This window comes from Girardinichthys multiradiatus, chromosome 2, assembly GCF_021462225.1.
Source record: "Girardinichthys multiradiatus isolate DD_20200921_A chromosome 2, DD_fGirMul_XY1, whole genome shotgun sequence".
Classification (NCBI taxonomy): Eukaryota; Metazoa; Chordata; class Actinopteri; order Cyprinodontiformes; family Goodeidae; genus Girardinichthys; species Girardinichthys multiradiatus.
In genome coordinates, this window is record NC_061795.1 from 26,186,155 (window position 1) to 26,206,103 (window position 19,949).

Consider the following 19,949-nt stretch of genomic DNA (forward strand, 5'->3'; position numbering starts at 1 on the left):
CCTGTGTGTCTCTGTGGTGCCCTGTGGTAGACTGGCGACCTGTTCAGGATGTACTCTGCCTCTCCCGCACACTGACCGCTGGAGATGAGCACCAACCTCCCATACCCCAATCACCTTGCAAGAAATAGCACGTATAGACAATGGATGAATAAATGGATAAACACCATGGAGATCTTCAGACTTTCTACCAATGTAGAGACGGGTTCTTTGCCTCAGAAATAAGCGTGATTTATGGAAAATATGAATATCAATGCTGGAAACAAACCATTGAACAAGACACAAAGACCTTATGAAGATGCTGGCTGAAGCTGGCTAAGCTGCTAAGAGAGTGTCATCCCCCTGTGAAAGAAGCCTGGTACCAATATGTGTTGAAATGTTATTCAGAGAGGTTATTAAGAGAGCTGTTATTCCAAGATTAACATAAAAAGCCAGATTACTATTTGTAAAATGCTCTGAGACATTTTTTTTTTATTTCTGAAGACATGCACTATGATCTCATGAAAATATTATTGAAGTGTTTGTCCATATTAATTATAAATGAAAAAAGTGGGTTGCTTACAACTCTGAAAATACAATCCCAACTGTGGAGTACCAAGGTGGCAGCATCATACTGTGCGGGTGATTTGATGGAGGAGGCTTGTGCACATCACAAAAAATTAAAGAACAATGAATGTGTAAATACTCTACCAACATCTCAAGACATCACCCAGGAAGTTAAATCATGTGTACAAATTGACCCTAATCATGCCACCAAATGAATTACAAGGTAGTTTAAAGACAATAAAGTCAATAAAGTTGTTTTGGAGTGGCCATCACTAGGCCCTGATCTCAATGCCATGGAAAATTTGAAGGCAGAGCAGAGAAGGGGAAAAGGTGTGTAGGTGCAAGGTTTTCATTCTTTCAATCATAATCCAAAGTTCATGCCCATAGGTGAGGGTAGGAACCTAGACAGACTGGTACAGCTTGAGCATTACAGTGGCGACTGCACTGATTTGTCTGTTGATCTCCCACTCCCCTCACCTGTGAACAAGACCTGAGATACTTGAACTCCTCCGCTTGAGGCAGGAACTCACCTCCAACCCAGAGAGGGGAAGCCACCCTTTTCCAGCCAAGAACCATGGCCTTGGACTTGGAGGAGCTGATCCTAATCACGTCACCACTTCACACTCAGCTGCAAACCGCCCCAGTGCATGCTCGAGGGAGCCAACAGGACCACGTCATCTGCAAAACATATTTGTCCATCAAAGTTATGAACAGGACCAGTGACAAAGGGCAGCTCTGCTAGAGTCCAACGTGCACGGTAACAGGTCCAACTTAATGCCGGCAATACGAACCGAACTCCTGCTCCGCTTGTACAGAGGACCGGATGGCCCCTAATAAAAGGCCCCGGACTCCTTACTCCTGGAGCACACCCACAGGGCACAAGAAAAAATGTAGGCAATCCTGACTGATTTAATGGGAAAGGTTTTGTCTGATTTAATGTCAACTGGTGAGAAAGAAAATCATGTTTGTAAAAAAGATTGTTTTAAATTAGATAAAGATGTGGATTTAGACTGCTGGAATGAGCGACTTGATTCTTTCTCAGCCATTCTGTTACAGCCTTGATACCGTGGTTAGGATTACTATTGTTTTAAATTATGAATTAAATTAAGCTTCTGTTGTTGATTTAATGACCAAGAAACAAGTGTTTCCTTCTTGTATGCCATGTAACCAGATATAAACCTTAGGCACTAACACTGCTTCCTTGCTGCCAGGATGTCCTGTATTTAATTTTCATTTGAAGTCTTGTGGTTTGTTCAGGTGTTTGTAGAGAAGAAAAGTCTTCTTCCTAGGAATATTTGCAATTTATTCAAAGGTGCTGAAACTTTTTCTGAATGTAGAGTTATCATTTGAAATTAGGCAAATTAACTGAGGCCTTTAGGTCGGATATCATTGGCTGAAGAAATAAAAAATACATAAATTATTTTTTTCTCATTTTTATCATGGTCAGAGACACCTGAATGATCCAAACCACAAAGTCAAAACTTCCAGCTGACTTCAAACCAACTCACACTATTTGTAGAGCTCAATAATGTTATTACAGAGCAAATATAACCTAGAACCAACATGCTCAAACTCCCTGATGATTTAATCTCAATTTACTTCTAAGAACTTGGCTTATTTAACTTTTGAATGTTTTACATACACTCAAAGGGTACATTAAGAGTACATTTCTGTCCCCTGAGGTACAGTCTGGACTTATGTACCTCTATAGGGGTAATAATTGGACTTTAGGGCACATATTTGTACTTTTTGATGGTCTGAAAGATACATTTTTGTTCCAAAATAGTAAATGGTACATATTTGTACTCTTTATTAATAATTTTAGGGTACACTTTCAGAAGATGGACAACAAGGAAAGAAAAAATGATAAAACAATGTAATTTGAAGGTAACGGATTCAATATATATTTTACAACAAATGGCTATAGTAGAGTATTAGCAAAAATTAAATACCGTTAAGTGTATTTGTGCGATAAAAAAAAATCTAACATATTTAAATGCAGTTTGCATTATTCTATTTCATATACTGTGATTTTGCTCATATGTCACACTGGCAAATGAGTAGTACATGCTCCTAGAGGCGGAGCTTTTTTCCCAAATTTAATTTGATTGGTTGAATTATCTGTCAAATATGTACAGCCAACACCGATTGGCTGTCTTTTGAATTTGACAAGCTAGACTGTCAAAATCGATTTTTTTACTGGTTTGTGGAGGTAGGCAAGCTATGGCGTTTATCGATCTGTCAACCGAGGACCTATTATGAAAAATTAAAGAAGAAGGCATTGACGTGTCGGAAGCAGAAGCGCAGAGATTCAGAGGTAAGCTGTAAATTAAAATAATGTCCCATTAAAATTTGCCAGACAATGTTTGCAATGCTAGCATTAGCGCTAGCTTATAGCTACTACTTTAGTAAATGCGCTAATATTCAATCAACTTTAGAGTTGTGTCTTTGGCGTGCTACGCCAAATGTATTTATTTTTCACTACTACAGTAGTATTAAGTCATGCAAGTCAGTAGCTAACATTATCTCCTCCAGATTAGCCGCTTGATTTGCTATTGCCATATTGCGCCATTTTTCTTCGGTTTAAAATAAAATGGCGCGGTACTCTAAAGGCTAATAAGCTAACCTTGGGATATGGTATGTGTTTGTTAGTTTAAGCATTTCTTTACAAGCTAAATTAATATTGAATTTTTATGCTGTTTCTGTTTTCTGAAAAATTATGTTAATTCTTGTTGTGTTGGTGGATGAATACGTGCTCTTTTGACTAAGTTAAATCTTGCCAATATTATAAAAAAAAGACCAGAATATTGTTAGTCCAACCAAAATCTGACTTTTTGCTATGCATTTGAATAGGACTGTCTATCTTTTGTAAACTTTCAGATAATGATGTGGATGGTGATACAGTCGATTGGATCTTTCAAGGATCTTTTCAAGGATCTTTCAAGAATCAACTGAAATTTAATCCGTTTTTGTCCAAGCAAAGGAGTCAACAATATCAATTACTTTAGAACTTGTGCCTCCAGGAGAATGGCAGCAAAGTACTTCTTCAGCATCTTCCAGGTAAATATTTGAATGCAAATTCAGTTGTCCTCCTAGTTGTCCACACAGTGTGAATTAACTAAAAAATTCACATTGCTTGGATTTACAGTCTCACCAAATTGAGGGAAATGGTAATGTAAGTGAAAACTGTACAGCAATGTATTTATTGTTAGGGATTAATTGTAAATTGTCAAATTAGGGATTTTACAAGTATTCTAGGTTTTAGGCATACGTATTGCCTTTCCCATTTATCTGGACAGAAATAACATTATCAATGAGCTTTTGTTTAGATTCTCAGCGTACACAATAAATCGTTTTTGGTCATGCATGTCTGTCTTTCAATCAGCATACATGGCACATGTCTCTGAAGCGCAAATGTAAATTTGAGCGTGCACCGCTGATTGACAATGATGAAGTAAGACGCAGTAAGAAGAAGTTTGGGTTTATGGGGTCAAAGCAGCCTGTTGAATCTGCAAGAACAACTCAGAGAAATGTTTCCAAGGTCAGAGGCACAGTTTAAAAAAAAAAAAAGGAAAATAGTAAATTGATTTACTTGCTGCCCAGATACACCCAACTACACAATGACACATTTTTAATGTTCTTAGTATCCCAAATGGATTCATAAAAGTACCAGAATTCCAATATCTTCGGGTGTTTGCTTATAAACCCGGGACGCCCACCGTATTTACATTACCTTTGAAAACCCTGGCACTCCTATTAATTGTTCTAAATTAAACAAATCATACAGGATTTGCCAATAAGATCTATTAGTTGTGTTTTAATATTTTATGGTCAGTCAAATCCGTTGGTGGATAGATCTTTAAAGAGTACAAAGGGAATGCACATTGTAAATTTTACAGCTCTAAATACAGCATATTTAGTTCAGTCAGATTTGCTTTTGTGGACATTATTCCCTCTCGCCCTCATTGTTTAGGTTCCAAAAGTCCTTTGTGAGGATCCGTTTTCCATTGAGGCTTCATGTAAAGGTCCTACACAGCCAGTATCAGAAGCTGCAACCAGACACAAAAATCGTCAAAGACCGTATGCAGCAGACCTTTTCATGGCAGCGAAAGGAGATTGCAGATGGCATGACTTTGGCGGAAACACTTGAGAAGTACCATTTCTTAAGAACATCAAGGGGTGTAAGTGCCTTAAAATGAAATAGATGTTCTTACCCTGATGTGGAGTATGTTAGTCTTGACAAATGTGATGTGCTATGTGTAATAAAAAGGTTAGATTTATTAAGTGTTTTCCTTTCCGACTTTATCCTAAATCTATATTCACAATATTTCTTTCTGTCTTTTACATCGTAAATAAGAATTTAGCAATAAGACAGTCTGCGACTGCTTCTTCTCCTACTTGTAGTTCCCTATGACATGTGGCTTTTTAGATTTACAAATGTTTTTCAAAACATATTCATTTTAATCTGAAAAGTTTAATGTACCTGAAAGACCAAGATTTCACCAAAATTTGGACAAATTGTTTTCAACAAAATACTTAAGACTGCACAATATTTGTTCTTTTGCAGCTGTGTGATGAAGTACAGCGTATTCATCCTGCAATGGAAAACGTGCAACAACAATTCAGTGAAGGCTTCGCCCGTATTATGCCTAAAGTGCTTCACCTGACACAAGGGAAGTCTCCTCTGTACCAGCTCTACCAGGAGGCAAGAAAGGAGGCTCTCACTGAAGATGTACCAGGTATACATTATATGATGTCCATGCTGGGGTGTTTTCTAGCCTTTAATTTCTAATTTCTTTTAAATTTTCTATCTTTTATGTGTTAATTGTTGATTTAGGTATATACTGACAAAATAGGCAAAATTGATTAATTGTAATTGAAACACTAATTACTACTTTCAGTTTTTTGCAAAACACATGTAAAATACTTTAGACAAATTTGAAGCAATAAAATTCTGATTAAATCTCAAATATATCTTATGTCTTAAAGATATTGACAGAAGAGCAGCCCTTTTTTTCTCCCATACATCTTCAGAGAGAACACTGATCTCTTTATCATGCTTGGAGAGGTATGTCTAACTTGCAAATGTCTGTTGGTCAACCTAACCAATTTATACAGCAAACTTAGTGTTTTAAGCACTCCTATTGTCTAACTTAAATTAATTGTGAATTAAAACAAAATTAACTGAATGGGTGCTGTAATTACATTGGGTTGGTATGATTACGTTTTGATTTAATTTACACAGCATTCTACTTCACACTGTAAGGCAGTGTAATTCATGTGATACTCCTGCATTATGTATTAATGTAAAACATTCTGGCTTGATTGCACATTGCACCAGTAAGAGCAGAGTGTGAAGGTTCAATTAGCAGGGTAAGAGCACAGTTTTGCTCAAAATATTGAAATGCACACAACATTATGGATGACATACCAGAGTTCAAAAGAGGACAAATTGTTGGTGCACGTCTTGCTGGCGCATCTGTGACCAAGACAGCAAGTCTTTGTGATGTATCAAGAGCCACGGTATCCAGGGTAATGTCAGCATACCACCAAGAAGGACGAACCACATCCAACAGGATGAACTGTGGACGCAAGAGGAAGCTGTCTGAAAGGGATGTTCGGGTGCTAACCCGGATTGTATCCAAAAAACATAAAACCACGGCTGCCCAAATCACAGCAGAATTAAATGTGCACCTTAACTCTCCTGTTTCCACCAGAACTGTCCGTCGGGAGCTCCACAGGGTCAATATACACGGCCGGGCTGCTATAGGCAAACCTTTGGTCACTCATGCCAATGCCAAACGTCGGTTTCAATGGTGCAAGGAGCTCAAATCTTGGTCTGTGGACAATGTGAAACGTGTTGTTCTCTGAGTCCACCTTTACTGTTTTCCCCACATCTGGGAGAGTTACGGTGTGGAGAAGCCCCAAAGAAGCGTACCACCCAGACTGTTGCATGCCCAGAGTGAAGCATGGGGGTGGATCAGTGATGTTTTGGGCTGCCATATCATGGCATTCCCTTGGCCCAATACTTGTGCTAGATGGGCACGTCACTACCAAGGACTACTGAACCATTCTTGAGGACCATGTGCATCCAATGGTTCAAACATTGTATTCTGAAGGTGGTGCTGTGTATCAGGATGACAATGCACCAATACACACAGCAAGACTGGTGAAAGATTGGTTTGATGAACATGAAAGTGAAGTTGAACATCTCCCATGACCTGCACAGTCACCAGATCTAAATATTATTGAGCCACGTTGGGGTGTTTTGGAGGAGCGAGTCAGGAAACGTTTTCCTCCACCAGTATCACGTAGTGACCTGGCCACTATCCTGCAAGAAGAATGGCTTAAAATCCCTCTGACCACTGTGCAGGACTTGTATATGTCATTCCCAAGACGAATTGATGCTGTATTGGCCGCAAAAGAAGGCCCTACACTATACTAATAAATTATTGTGGTCTAAAAGCAGGTGTTTCAGTTTCATTGTCCAACCCCTGTATGTGTATATATATATATGTGTGTGTGTGTGTATATATAAAATTATTGATATTAATGCTGCGCATTATGTAATAAACTCTTAAACCGTTTTTGTTCATTCTAATGAATATCCGTTTAACTGTCATGTTATGGATCCTAGACATTTTAATCTTTAAAGATTTCTTCAATAAATGCTAATGCTTTGGTCATGAATCGCATATTCACCTTCTTTGCCTGAAACCTCAATATTGACCAACAGGTTGTTCAAGGCAGGAACATCAAAACACATAAACAGGACAATGTTTCTCTTAACATTAAATGAAAGAAGCATTTGATCTAATAATATAATGCAAATTTAACAGAACCAAGATAATTCCCCAGACTTTAATATTCACATGTTATTCTAAAATGTTAGAAGTCCCCTTCCACTTACCGCTTGGTTCTCTTGCAGAACTAACTTTAAGAGGGTTTGTTTGGTCAAATTCTTATCAACCAATAATCCTAATAGCAATCACATTTTCAGCACCACGGTGAGAGGCGTTGCTGTTTTAGTGATGTTTAATGGCATTTTGAAGCTAGAATATTTCACATTGTTAGATAATGCAGCATTACAGACTTTGAACTTAATTTCCTATGTTTTTCTTATTTCTGTTTTGCTTTCAAATAGTGTGATTCTCCATCTCCATACCCAACAATTCACTTGACTAGCCAAGACTGGAAAATGGCCTTTACAAAGAGAGCTACAACCATTGTGAAAGCAGACGACGTTGTGGTTTGTCACACCCAAGCAGTTGATGAAGGGATCATCTCAGCCTTCTGCACGTACTTTGTCTTCAACCTGGCATACCCAAGACACCTGAAGAACACCCTAGTGTTCCTCCGAAGATACATTGCAAGAATAGTTGAGGATGGGGACCGGCCTCTACCAATAACTGTCACCAGGAAAATAAATCTCCTCTATTGACGCTATGTCTCGTCCCATGTCTGTGTGAATTTGAAAGTTTGCCTGGAAAAAGTGTGGCAACTCCATTTTTATCTTTACCTGTTGAACTGCAGAAAGCCCTGTCATTTAATCACAATCTTTGTAATGTGGATTTCACAAACAAAGTTTTTCAACACGTGTCTGAATTAACGATAGACAGTGTTAAGTATGCCATCAGAGATGTTTTTATTATAGATGTCCTGCATTCAGAGGCTCTGCCACTATTTTGGCAAATAAAATACATCTTCAACATTGACACCATATGGATTCTTTGTGGGAAAATGCTGATCCCCTGTCGTTTGACCGCCACTTTGATGCATACAGAGTAAAAGTGGATGCAGAATGGTCTTTACTGAAAGCAGAAGATGAAATGGACTTTCAGGCAAATGACACATACTCTGTTGATGACATTTTGTATGTTACAGTTCGATATTGTGTGCAAGTATCTAATGAAATGAAAACTTGAAATGTCAAAATAGAAGATAAAGTTTCATTTTGTACATTACCTGAGATAATGTGTGAGTGCGGTGGTTTGGGGTGGTTTTATACAGTAAAAGTCAATGAAAAGTAAATTTTTTTTTTCACTTTTGTAAGAGGGTACAAGATTGTCACCAAAGGTACAATTCTAATCTTACGAGGTACAGTCTATAAGGGTACAAGTAAGTACCCACTGTTGATGGTACAATAGTGACAAGCCTTTGTACCCTTAAAGGTACAATTAGGTACTTTTTTTTTCTGAGTGTAGGGCTCTGTTTCATTTTTACACACTGCTTCTGTATTTGGCTTAAGAATGGCAAAGTGGGAAGAGTAGTGGTTTTGTAATCTGAAAGCTGTGGGTTTGATTCCAGCTTCCTCCTGCCACATCTGCCCACTGGGCAAGGCACTTACCCTCAGGTTGCCTACCAATCTGTTTCCTGGTGTGTGGACGTGTATGTGATTGGGTGAATGTGGCTCTAGTGTTCAGTACAGATGACATGCTCTTTTGCTGTATGTATGGTGCTCAGTTGCAGTTTTGTTCTGATGTAGAAACTTAAGTTTGAAAAACAACTTAGTTTTTTTTTTTTTTTTACCACACATGCTTGCTTATTATAAATTCAAAACCTCAGAGATAAGACATCATCATTACATAGGAACAATAAAGAAGAATGCAGAAATAGGGAAGACTGCTGACTTGACAGCAGACAGTGATTATTAAAGAAGCTGGCTGGCCACAGTGACAGTTGCGACAGTGGTGGTGGTTCGTCCTGTAACCGTTGGGTTGCTGGTTTGAACCCCTGCTTCATCTGTCTCAGCTGTTGTGTCCTTGTCCTTGGGACGCCCAACCCACCTTGCCTGCTAGTGATGGTCAGAGGGCTCGGAGGTGCCGATTGTATGGCAGCCTCACTTCTGTCAGTGTCCATGGCAGCTGTGGCTACAGTGTAGCCTATCACTGTCAGTGTGTGAATGGGTGGATGACTAGTGTAGTGCTTTGTGGTCTCTGGGGACTTGATAACGCACTATACAATTGCATGCCATTTACCACATAAATTGAAAATTAAGTGGAAGGACAAAATGGGAGAGAAAAGACATTCACAAGAACCAGAAATGGGGGAACCACAGCCTTGACAGACTTGTGCAGCAAAGTCCAAACAGAGTTTGGGGAAGATTCTAAAAGTACTATTTTCAAAATGAAATTGAGTTTACATATCATTTAGAAATCTATGTCCCAGTCTGGAGAAAGAGTAGGGATACACAGACTCTAAATTGTTTAAGGTCCGGTGTGAAGTGTCCGCAGTCAATATTGATTTGGGGACACATCTGCTAGTGTTGGTTCACAGTGTCAAGTCCATCATCAGCACAGCTGTCTTGCAGGAAATGTTTGTGCATGTCACTCTTGCTGATAAGCTGATAAATGTAATGGAGATATTGATTTAATTTTCGATCAGGACTTGGCACCTGCCCACAATATCAAAAGTACCAACACCTGCTTAAAGGCCATGGTATTACTGTGCTTGATTTGCCAGCAGACTGGCCTGACCTAATCCCTATAAATAATATGGAGTATTGTAAACAGAAGGTTGTGAGATGCAGCAATGAAGTCAACCAGAGCCTCTTTAAACTTGTAGAAGAGTGACTGGCTGATCACCTCCATCACATCCATACTGCTTTGATTCAGTAATTCATGCAAAAGGAGCTCTGACCAAGTACTCAGTGCATGTACAGTATCATACATAGATTATAATTTTCTGTGAAACTAAATTTTTGGTTTTCATTAGCTGTAAGCCAATAATCATCAAAATAACCAGGAATGAATGCTTTCAGTATACCTGCCTGTGTATATAATGTATCTGTATAACTCAATTGTTTCACTTCTTTAATAAAATGGCTGAAATAAATTACCTTTTTTGCTGATATTCTAATTGACCTACCTGTAATTAATTTTCAGCCTAAAATGGTTCTTCATAAGTCCAACAATATTGCTTAGAAAAGAAAATGTTTTCCAATGAGTTAATTTAAAACGAAATGGGTTTGCTCAGTGGGGCCATTAGGATGGAGGAATGAGGCGGCGAGGAAGAGGGAGAAAGAGAGAATTGATGCTCAAAAAATAAGGGCAAAGCTGCTTGTTTTAGTATAATCAAAAATCAGCGTAACATTTAAAATGTTTTTTGTTTTCCTTGTCTCAAATTTGGTAGAGTTTCCACTAGGATGCATAAATGTGATAACTTAGTCATTGTAGTATCTACTGTACTGTTATACTTAGGCCTGTTGTAATCGCTCCGATTCTTATTATTTATCTGTCAAATAAATAGCCTTTTTTGGAGGCTTTATGATATTCAAAAAGCCAGCAAAATTTGGACACACATCAATCCTGGTGTAAAATTACGTATTTTGGGGGTAGCAATTAAATCGGCTCCACAGAGGCCACAGGAAATGTTCAAAACAGCTTCCACATTGACCTTACTTTATCTTACAGGTATGAAATTCGGTACACTTCGGAAATTCGGATTTCCACGAGATTTTTTTTACGCTTCTCGCAAAGCCTCTAAACAGCTTTATTCCTTGCAATTTGAATAAAAGATGCCCTCTTCAACCGCGTTATCTCCCTCATACATCATCGGATCCACTTCAAATTTGGTATCCATCATCGTGGGCAAATGCTGAACAGTAAATTGGTGACATGACTTTAGCCCCGCCTACTGACAACCAAAATGACAGGTTTTTTTAGCTGATTGACCTTTTAAACTTTGTCTAATGAGACATAATACTTTTAATGACATTTTCTAAGCATAGCAGGAAGTCTCCGTTAATCCTTCGCAAACAAACAGGAAGTGAGCGGAGCTTTAATCGGCAAGTTCTGAACGCTTCCTCGTCGTTGCAGAACTCAGCATCAACGAAGGTCATATGAAAGCTTGCTCACCCTAGTGGTGACGTGCGGAATCGAGTGGTGGGCTCGTCAGTTGCGTGGAGGAGGTGATGCCAGGCTCCCGCGGTCGCTGTACAGGCCGAGCTGCGAGGGCCGCCCAATGCTGCTTGCAGCTTTAATTAGTTTTATTATAGTTTTTTTTATTTATTTCTCATTTCATTTGGATTCAGGGATAAGAACAATATTTTTTTCGGTAGCTTAAAGGATTGTAAATATGAATAATTGATACAGAATTCATTCATTCATTGATCTTCTATACCACTTCTTCCATAGTGGGTCACGGGGAAGCTGGTGCTTATCTCCAGCAGTCTATAGGCGAGAGGCAGGATATACCCTGGACAGGTCGCCAGTCCATCGCAGGGCAACACAGAGACATACAGAACAAACAACCATGCACACACTCATTCACACCTAAGGGCAATTTAGAGAGACCATTTTACCTAACAATCATGTTTTTGGACTGTGGGAGGAAGCTGGAGTACCTGGTGAGAACCCACACATGCACGGGGAGAACCTGCAAACTCCATGCAGAAAGACCCCCAGAGTCGAACCCAGCAGCCACATTAATACAGAATTATTTTTGTTAAATCACACAGTGAAGATGAGAGCTGATAAAGAGTCAAGAGGACAGGAGTGGAGAAATTACTGAAATGTGTGAGCTGAAAGAAAGTGTTATCTTTTCCAGACAGAGCCTGTGTAGATGAATGTCCTGCTGGTACATACTCCACAAAGCAGGAAGCTGATGGACAGGAGCTGGGATTGTGTTTTCCCTGTGATCATGTTTGCTCTACCTGCACCGGTGCGTCACCCCGAGACTGTCTGACCTGCTCCGCGGGATACCTGCAGCTCTTCCAGCTCTGCGTCCTCCACTGTCCTGCAGGGTACAAAACTGAATCTTGACCTAATGTTTTTTAGACTGCGCTCAAAGGTTTGGATCTAAATATTACAGCAAGTGTCTGAATTGGAAATCAGATTCAGGCTGCTTCTTAAAGTTTAACTTTGCTTCTTTAGTTTACCTATAATGAGACAAATATCTTATTAGTTTTTATAAACAGTTGTTTTTGGAATCAAATTATAATTTATATGTTTCTTCAGGTATTACAAAGAGGGCTCTCGCTGCCAAAAATGTGACCCATCCTGCAAGCTGTGTACAGGCCCAGGATCCGAGTCCTGCAGGGTCTGTCTCCCTCCACTCCTGGAGCTGCAGGGCACCAAGCTGTGTGTGGAACGCTGCCCACACCGCTTCTATCAGGTCAATGACATCTGCAAGCAGTGCCATACCAGCTGTCAGACGTGCACAGGTACAGACACTTCCAGTTACCAGCTTCTTCCTTGAATAGAACAATAGGTAGAGTTTTCTATCTCTAGGATAGTGTTTGTCTTTCTGATGTGTCAATGTTTGAGAGTACATTTTCCCATTTGCATAAGACTGCTGATTATCTGTACAGTATACGTATGATTTCAGACTCCTCGCCTCAAGGCTGCCTAACATGTGACTGGGGCAGCACTCTCAAAGACAAAGTCTGCTACCCACGCTGTGAGGAAGGGCGATACTTTTCAGAAATGGTGAGCTGTCATTCAGGTGCAGTGGTCAGAAGTGACCGGGAAGACTGCTGAATATTACAGTATGTTTCTGCCAAGACAGGAAAAGCCTTTTTTACTTGTTCAAATTTAATCATGCTTTTGCATGATCATAAACCTGTAGGATTAAATAAATAACACAACTGTAATGTAAAGCTACAGTTTCTTGCAAAAAAAGTTTACCACAACCCTTATTTTGTCAACTTAAACCCACAATCTCCATTATATTTTATTGGGATTTAATGTCGTGAATAGTATAAAGTGGAAGGAAAAATGACATTGTTTTCAATTTTTTCACAATCCACCTGTCTATGGTTTAATCTCAGTATAACTATTCTGTGAAGGCCTCAGAGGTTTGCTAGAGAACATTAGTGAACATCATCATACAGACCAAGGAAAACGGCAGATAGGTCAGCTCAAGCTCTGAAAATCTCAGAAAGCACTGGTTAATCTATCATCGCAAAACTGAGAGTACAGAGAGCACAACTATTAGTCGTGCCCTCTACAAATCTGATCTTCATGAAAAAGTGGCAGAACGTTATTATGGAAACAAAGCCATAAGAAGACACGTGAGCATACAAGTCATGTGGTAGATGGTACTCTGGTATGATGAGACTAAAAATTATATTTCTAGTTGACATGCAAAATGTCAGAATGTGTCAGATAATGAACTCTCCCCACGCTAAAACATGGTGGTGGCAGCATCACGCTGTGAGAATGCTTCTCTTCAGCAGGGACAGGAAAGCTGGTCAGATCTGATAAGACGATGAATGACGCTATATATAGGACATTCCTAGAAGACAACCTTTAGGAGGCTGCAAAAGACTTAAGATTGGGGCAGATGTTTACCTTCCAGCAGGACTAAAACCCAAAATGTACAGCCAGAGCTACACTGGAATGGTTTAGATCAAACCCCGAAAGATTGCTGCTAGAATTTTGAGAATAGGTTTCTGCTCAGTATTGACTCAGTTACTTATAACATACAATCTCAGTAAGAGATATGAAGTTTATGGTTGTAATAGGACACAATGTGGAAAAGTTCAAGAGGTATGCATATTGCAAGGCACTGTATGGGTCAGGTGCTGATACTCTGATATTGCTTGGATTGAAACGTGAAAGTGATAGTTATTGAAACACTCTCCTAAGTGTACTGTTATGTGTATTGTATGTACAGTGCAATCATGTGTGCTGCTGTTTCGTAGGAAACCTGTGAGTTTTGTGACAGCTCCTGCAGGCACTGCGTCGGCCCCAGACCTGACCAGTGTCTGACCTGTCACAGAGACTTTGCCCTCCATGCTGTAGAGAACCGTTGCTCCCGCTGCTGTCAGGCTGCAGGGAATCACACCAACTGCTGTGTTTGTGACACTCGCTCTGGTAAACATGCTAGCTTCCTGAAGCATTTCATTGTTTTGATGAAAAAAATGGATTAGTGTGATCTTTTTTCTCTTCCCTAGCCTTATGTGTGGACGTTCCACAGCCCAGGTCCGGAGACAGTAAGGAGGCAGATACAAATATGTCCTTGCGAGCTTTGAAGCACACCTCAGCTGCTTTACCCATTGCCCTGCTGCTAGCGGTGGGTCTGGCCCTGGCTGTGTTTGCATTGGTCAAGGCCCACGCCAAGAGGAGGCTTTGCTGGCACCAGAGCTACGAGAGACTGAGCGGCAGCGGAGGCATCAACATGCCCCACGGTGTGCCCGAGCCTGACAGCGGCGATGAGGTAGATGTGGTTTACACCAGCAGAGGCGGATCGGTTTACAGACGCTACAGCTTCATCCTTGAGCAGGACACAGACACAGACCAAGATGTCACTGTCAGTCAGTCTTAGATGCATCCATGCCATCTGTGCACTGTTACAGAATGATTATCAATGTAAAATTTGGTTAGAAAAAGTAGCTTAGTTTATGTTTAGAAAGACAAGGGGATGTATTTACAGATGTTTACATACAATCATGGTGTTCAATTGCTTTTAATTTTTTTGAACTGTTCTTTTTAAGTAAAATAACAATGATTCTTAACAACAAGCACTGTATGCACCAGTTTAAATTTAGGGTTGAATTTCTCTTCCCCACACAGGGTCAAAAGTAATCATATAAAATCAAATATGCTATGATAATTCCACAAATATTTGCATAAATGCCTTTTTCAAGTTGAATGTTTCAACAAACTTGTTTTTTTTTCTAGATGTCAGCGAGTTTCTGGTCAAATTGTGGATGGATATTTAACCACTCAGTTTGTTTAAACTAGCTAGTTTCTCCACTTTAGAGCACTAGACACATTTTTAACAGGGTGCAATACTAGAAGCTTATTCTTATCCTGCTTTATACATCTAAAACCCAGTCCGTGATCTCTGTTTTGGGGTTAGTGCATTGTTATTATTTGCATTTCAACCAGCTACAGCACTGTGAAAAAGAATATGCTCCACTACAGACTTCTTCTGTTTTTTGCCACTTTTTGGGAGACTTCCAAGGCTAAAACAACTGATGACCAAAATATCAACACAAAGACTAAATGTATATTTTTTCAAAAATATCATAATGGTCCACAACAGTTTTGGGAAAATATTCTGTGGACTGATGAGACAAAAGTGGAACTTTTTGAAAGATGTACATCCCTTTAGATCTGACACTGAACTTAAACAGCATTTCAGAAAAACATCATATTTAAAGTCAAACATGTTGGGGTTAGTGTGATGGTCTGGGCTGCATAGCTGCTTCAGGATCTGGACAACTTGCCATATTTGATGGAACCATGTTTTCTGCTCTCTAAAAGAAAATTCTGAAAGAATGTCCCAGCATAGGATCATGACCCTAACCTCACTTGGGTTATGCAGCAGAACACTGATCTAAGCATAGCAGCCAAACCACCTCTGAATGGCTAAGAAAAAAAAAAAAACTGAAGGCTTTGTATTGGATTAAGTCCAGACTTAAATCTGATGGAGATGCTGTGGCATGACCTTAAACAGGCCTTATTTTTGCTTGGATATTCTCCAATGGAACTGAATTAAAACAGTTCTGCAAACAAAAGTTAGTTCCTGCACAGTAATATAAAAGACTCATAACCAGTTATCAGAAACCCTTAAGAGCAGTTCCTGGTGCCATAGGTGGGGCAACCGGTCATTATATTTGAGCAGCAGTTACTTTTTAACATACGTTTGGATAGTGAAGTAATCATTTGAAAACTGCATTACATATTTGTTGAGGTTATGTTTTATTTAAAAAAAATGTTTTCTTGAAATGAAGAATTTGAAGAAGTTGAAGAATGTGGAGAACCTCCATTTTCACTACCACTGACAACAGAGTACTAGCAGGATGCTATTACCACCATCCTTAAGAGAGGGTACCGTAGTTTTAAGTCTGTAAACCTAACCTTGACTCATTGTGTCCAAATAGTTCAGTCTGTGTTGTCTGACCACAAAACCTTCATCCAGGAAACATTTGGATTTTCCATGTAGGCAGCAGCAAATGTTCAATTGAGCTTGAAGGTGATGATTTTGGATTAAGGGCTTCGGTTTTTTTTGCTCAGCACCCTCCCAGTCCATATTCCGTGCTAACATTTGCTGCATTGTGGACAGTAGGAATGGTGTTGGAGCATTTTCTGGTTCAAGAAAAGTTTGAACTTGGGTGGTTCCTAAACATTCTAAACAAGTTCAGTTCATGTGAAGGTTTGGGTCAGATGCTTGAAATTTGGGCAAAATTGGGTGTCCTGTCAGGACAATAATCTTAACACATATAAAAACATGCGTTGTTATAAATAAATTAGGCTTCTACTACATTTGAAATTAATGGAATATGCCTTAAAACCTGGTGCAGGAAAGCAACCAATTTAAATAAACTGTAGCATTTTTTTCTTAAATACTGATCAAATGTCCACTCAGATTTGTGCCACAAGCTTGTTAATGGCTACAAAACATGCGTGGTAAAGATGCAGTCTGCTGAGGGTCATTTAACCCATTTTAGCGGGTGTAGATATTTTAGCCTGTACAATTTGTGCACTGTGGGGATAAGGAAATAAATCCAAACGTTCATTCAACTTCACCTTGGAAAAACATGAATGCAAATGTATGAGTGAATGTAAACATCTGACCAGAACTGTAGCTATGGCATTCTTTGTTTGTTTTAGTTGTTACATTCTACAAAGTGCCTGTATCTGTATAATGCACACTGTTAGAAAAACATGTGAGCAGTGACTGAAAAAACTACCTGCATATTTGTGTAAATGTATCAATATTCTTTTTTTAACGGACATTAAAAAGTGAAACCAAACATTGGAGAATAACTTTGCAGGTTTATCTATAAATGTTAACTTCTGTTCTGCATCCCTATCCATTCCAATATTTGCTTATGTAAGCAAAGTACTGATATTCAAACATCAACAAGGATGCAGTTAGATCATCCTGTCACACCTCCACCAGTGGATGATCCATACTGCAGCTTCTCCTTTAAACGTCAAGCTGCAATGATCAGAACTCACATGCTCCGTCGCCTCTGAGCAAAGAGATGACTGTTGCAAGCCTCAACAAAAGGTGGACTTCTTTGAGGACCATCTTTCTCATCCTCATGTGTATGTTTCTTTCTTTTGTTCTTTGGGGAACTGCCTTTAATAGAAGTCAGTCCTCTGATTTTCACATACCGGAGCAGTTCTCCTCTGACTTGCCTGTCTGTTTAGCTGTCATCAGTGGAGATGTGGAGGGCAAAAAGGCTGAACTACAGGTGCTTCTATCATCCAGGAGTAAGAAAAAGACTCTTTCTGAGGATTTCTACATTAATGCAACGTTGGACTGTGCAGCTTATATTGAGAATAGAGGTTTCATTAAAGTGCCTCTTAGTGAGGAGGAGGCAAATTTTCCCATTGCATACTCCATGGTGATCCACGAGAAGATTGAGATGTTTGAACGACTCCTACGATCTATTTATGCTCCTCAAAACATCTATTGCGTGCACATTGATCAGAAGTCTTCTCTGGGTTTTCACAGGGCTGTTAAGAAAATTGTTTCCTGCTTTCCCAATGTCTTCGTAACCAGTAAACTAGAAACAGTTGTGTATGCTTCATGGTCCAGAGTACAGGCAGATCTGAACTGCATGAAAGATCTGCTGCAATCTGAAGTCCAGTGGAGATACCTGCTGAATACATGTGGGACAGACTTTCCCATCAAAACCAACAGGGAGATGGTGATGGCTCTGAAAGCCCTCAGTGGAAGGAACAGCCTGGAAACCGAAGCCACCAGTGAATACAAGAAACATCGCTGGCAGTACCGCCACAACGTCACCAACAGCGTTGTCTGGACGGACGTGAGGAAGAGCCCACCGCCCATCAGAACCCCGATGTTCTCAGGAAACGCCTACTTCGTGGTCTCAAGAGCCTTTGTGAAACACGTGATGCAGGACAGAGAGGTGCAGAATTTCATGGAGTGGGAGAAAGACACGTACAGCCCAGACGAGCACCTGTGGGCGACCCTGCAGAGGATGCCCTCTGTTCCTGGATCAGCGCCTGCAAATAGCAAATATGAGGTCTCGGACATGCAGGCTCTGGCCCGAGCCGTTAAGTGGGCCTACTTAGCAGGAGACATGACCAAAGGAGCTCCCTACTACCCGTGCACGGGGATCTACAGGAGAGCCGTCTGTGTGTACGGAGCTGGCGACCTCCTGTGGCTCCTGAGACAGCAACACCTTTTCGCAAATAAGTTTGACCCAGAAGTGGATGACATTTCCATCAGGTGTTTGGAGTCAATTCTTCGTTTTAAAGCTTTGGGTCATGACCCCCTGGCTTTTCTGCACTATTCAAACTTCTTATAGAATCTAAAATAAGTTTTATACTCAGATTTTCTTTCGACTGAAGCAGGTCTTAGTTTGAGAAGCATTATTTATCATGAAGGAACTTCTGACAGGTTTGAGATTCTCAGGGTGTGGATGACCTGGAGAAAAAAAAAATACCAGTTCTGCATTATTCTTCACTTCTATTTAAAAGAATAAAAACGATTACCATTGCTGTTAAAATACACATTAATCACTACTTCGGTAATGTTATCTGATATTTTGTGGACGTGGGTAGAAATACCAAATAAAAACAGACTTGTTTTCAAGTACATTTTGTGCAAAATATTCTCCCTTTTGGGTATTTTGCTCCTTATAAAGATGTTACCTAGTTAACATTACTTAGTTAAAATAAAACCAATTAAGTGTTAACGGAATTGGTTAAGCTGTTTAGTACATTTCGTTTCCAAGCCATAAATGTGGTTTTAGCAACACAACATATTTCCAGAGGGCCAAATTAATCTTTCTTGCAGGCAAGCTTATTTTTTTAGTATCATAATGGTGTTCATGTAATGTTCTATACCTGTGATTTCAATGAAAGCTGTAATTCTGGTGTATTTGTGGTTATTACTGTACAGGAATTTATTAACAATAAATCCTTTGTTGTTTTGCAACATTTAATGTTTAGAGTAAAAAGTAAAGTTTTTGTGGATGTTTTTTCTACTTGGTAGTTAGAATAAAAAAAAAAAAAAACAAAGCAGAAGAGATGGTTTTCCTTTGAGGGAATAAGAGCACCTCGGCGCAGAGTTTCTGCAAGTTACACCACGTTAAATTTATATGAATAACTATCATTTATGAATCTATTACGTTCATGAGGTAAACTGTTGAGATTTGTACTTTTACGTCAAGGTAACATAACTGTAATGCCTTTTTACCCGTATATACTAAGCCTTACAGAGGTGAGTAAGGTCTCGGCAATAATTGAAAGTCTGCTTTTAAGCCCAACCTCATTAAACACTTTATGAACAAATAGTGGATAATGTTACATATTCCACCATGTCCGCAACGGTCTAATCAAGCAGTTTAAGCAGAAACGTAAGCAGTGAGATTAATGTAATAAATAGGTTGACAAGACATGACTGAATTAAATGTAACACCTTGTGTGAAAAGTGCATCTTTAAGGCCTAAAATGTAGATCTTGCACAAACCCAGT

The 19,949-nt window shown here is 39.5% G+C and overlaps 2 protein-coding genes and 1 long non-coding RNA gene across 5 annotated transcripts in view; all 3 read left to right on the top strand.

Moving 5' to 3' along the window:
- Positions 1 to 17,248, top strand: part of LOC124860635 (proprotein convertase subtilisin/kexin type 5) — a 39,026-nt gene extending 21,778 nt beyond the window's left edge. For both annotated transcript variants that reach the window (XM_047354097.1, XM_047354105.1), the window contains 5 exons: positions 12,091 to 12,286; positions 12,501 to 12,706; positions 12,871 to 12,971; positions 14,189 to 14,360; positions 14,441 to 17,248. In XM_047354097.1, coding sequence (XP_047210053.1) covers positions 12,091 to 12,286; positions 12,501 to 12,706; positions 12,871 to 12,971; positions 14,189 to 14,360; positions 14,441 to 14,811 — 1,046 coding nt within the window. In that variant the 3' untranslated portion in view covers positions 14,812 to 17,248. The remainder of the gene's footprint in view (positions 1 to 12,090; positions 12,287 to 12,500; positions 12,707 to 12,870; positions 12,972 to 14,188; positions 14,361 to 14,440) is intronic.
- LOC124860660 lies at positions 11 to 10,398 on the top strand. 2 transcript variants are annotated; one of them, XR_007036410.1, is made up of 6 exons: positions 11 to 2,860; positions 3,424 to 3,603; positions 4,517 to 4,724; positions 5,111 to 5,282; positions 5,533 to 5,611; positions 7,688 to 10,398. It is a non-coding gene; the product is annotated as an uncharacterized LOC124860660 (long non-coding RNA). The 2 variants fall into 2 exon arrangements; XR_007036411.1 differs by lacking the exon at positions 5,533 to 5,611 and having other exon boundaries at positions 15 to 2,860.
- A 125-nt stretch (positions 17,249 to 17,373) lies between the features above and the next one.
- Positions 17,374 to 19,870, top strand: gcnt3 (glucosaminyl (N-acetyl) transferase 3, mucin type). The gene has a single exon (XM_047354142.1). It carries the CDS (start codon positions 17,483 to 17,485, stop codon positions 18,776 to 18,778), a length of 1,296 nt encoding a protein of 431 aa, XP_047210098.1. The 5' UTR covers positions 17,374 to 17,482; the 3' UTR covers positions 18,779 to 19,870.
- Positions 19,871 to 19,949: the final 79 nt, after the last annotated feature.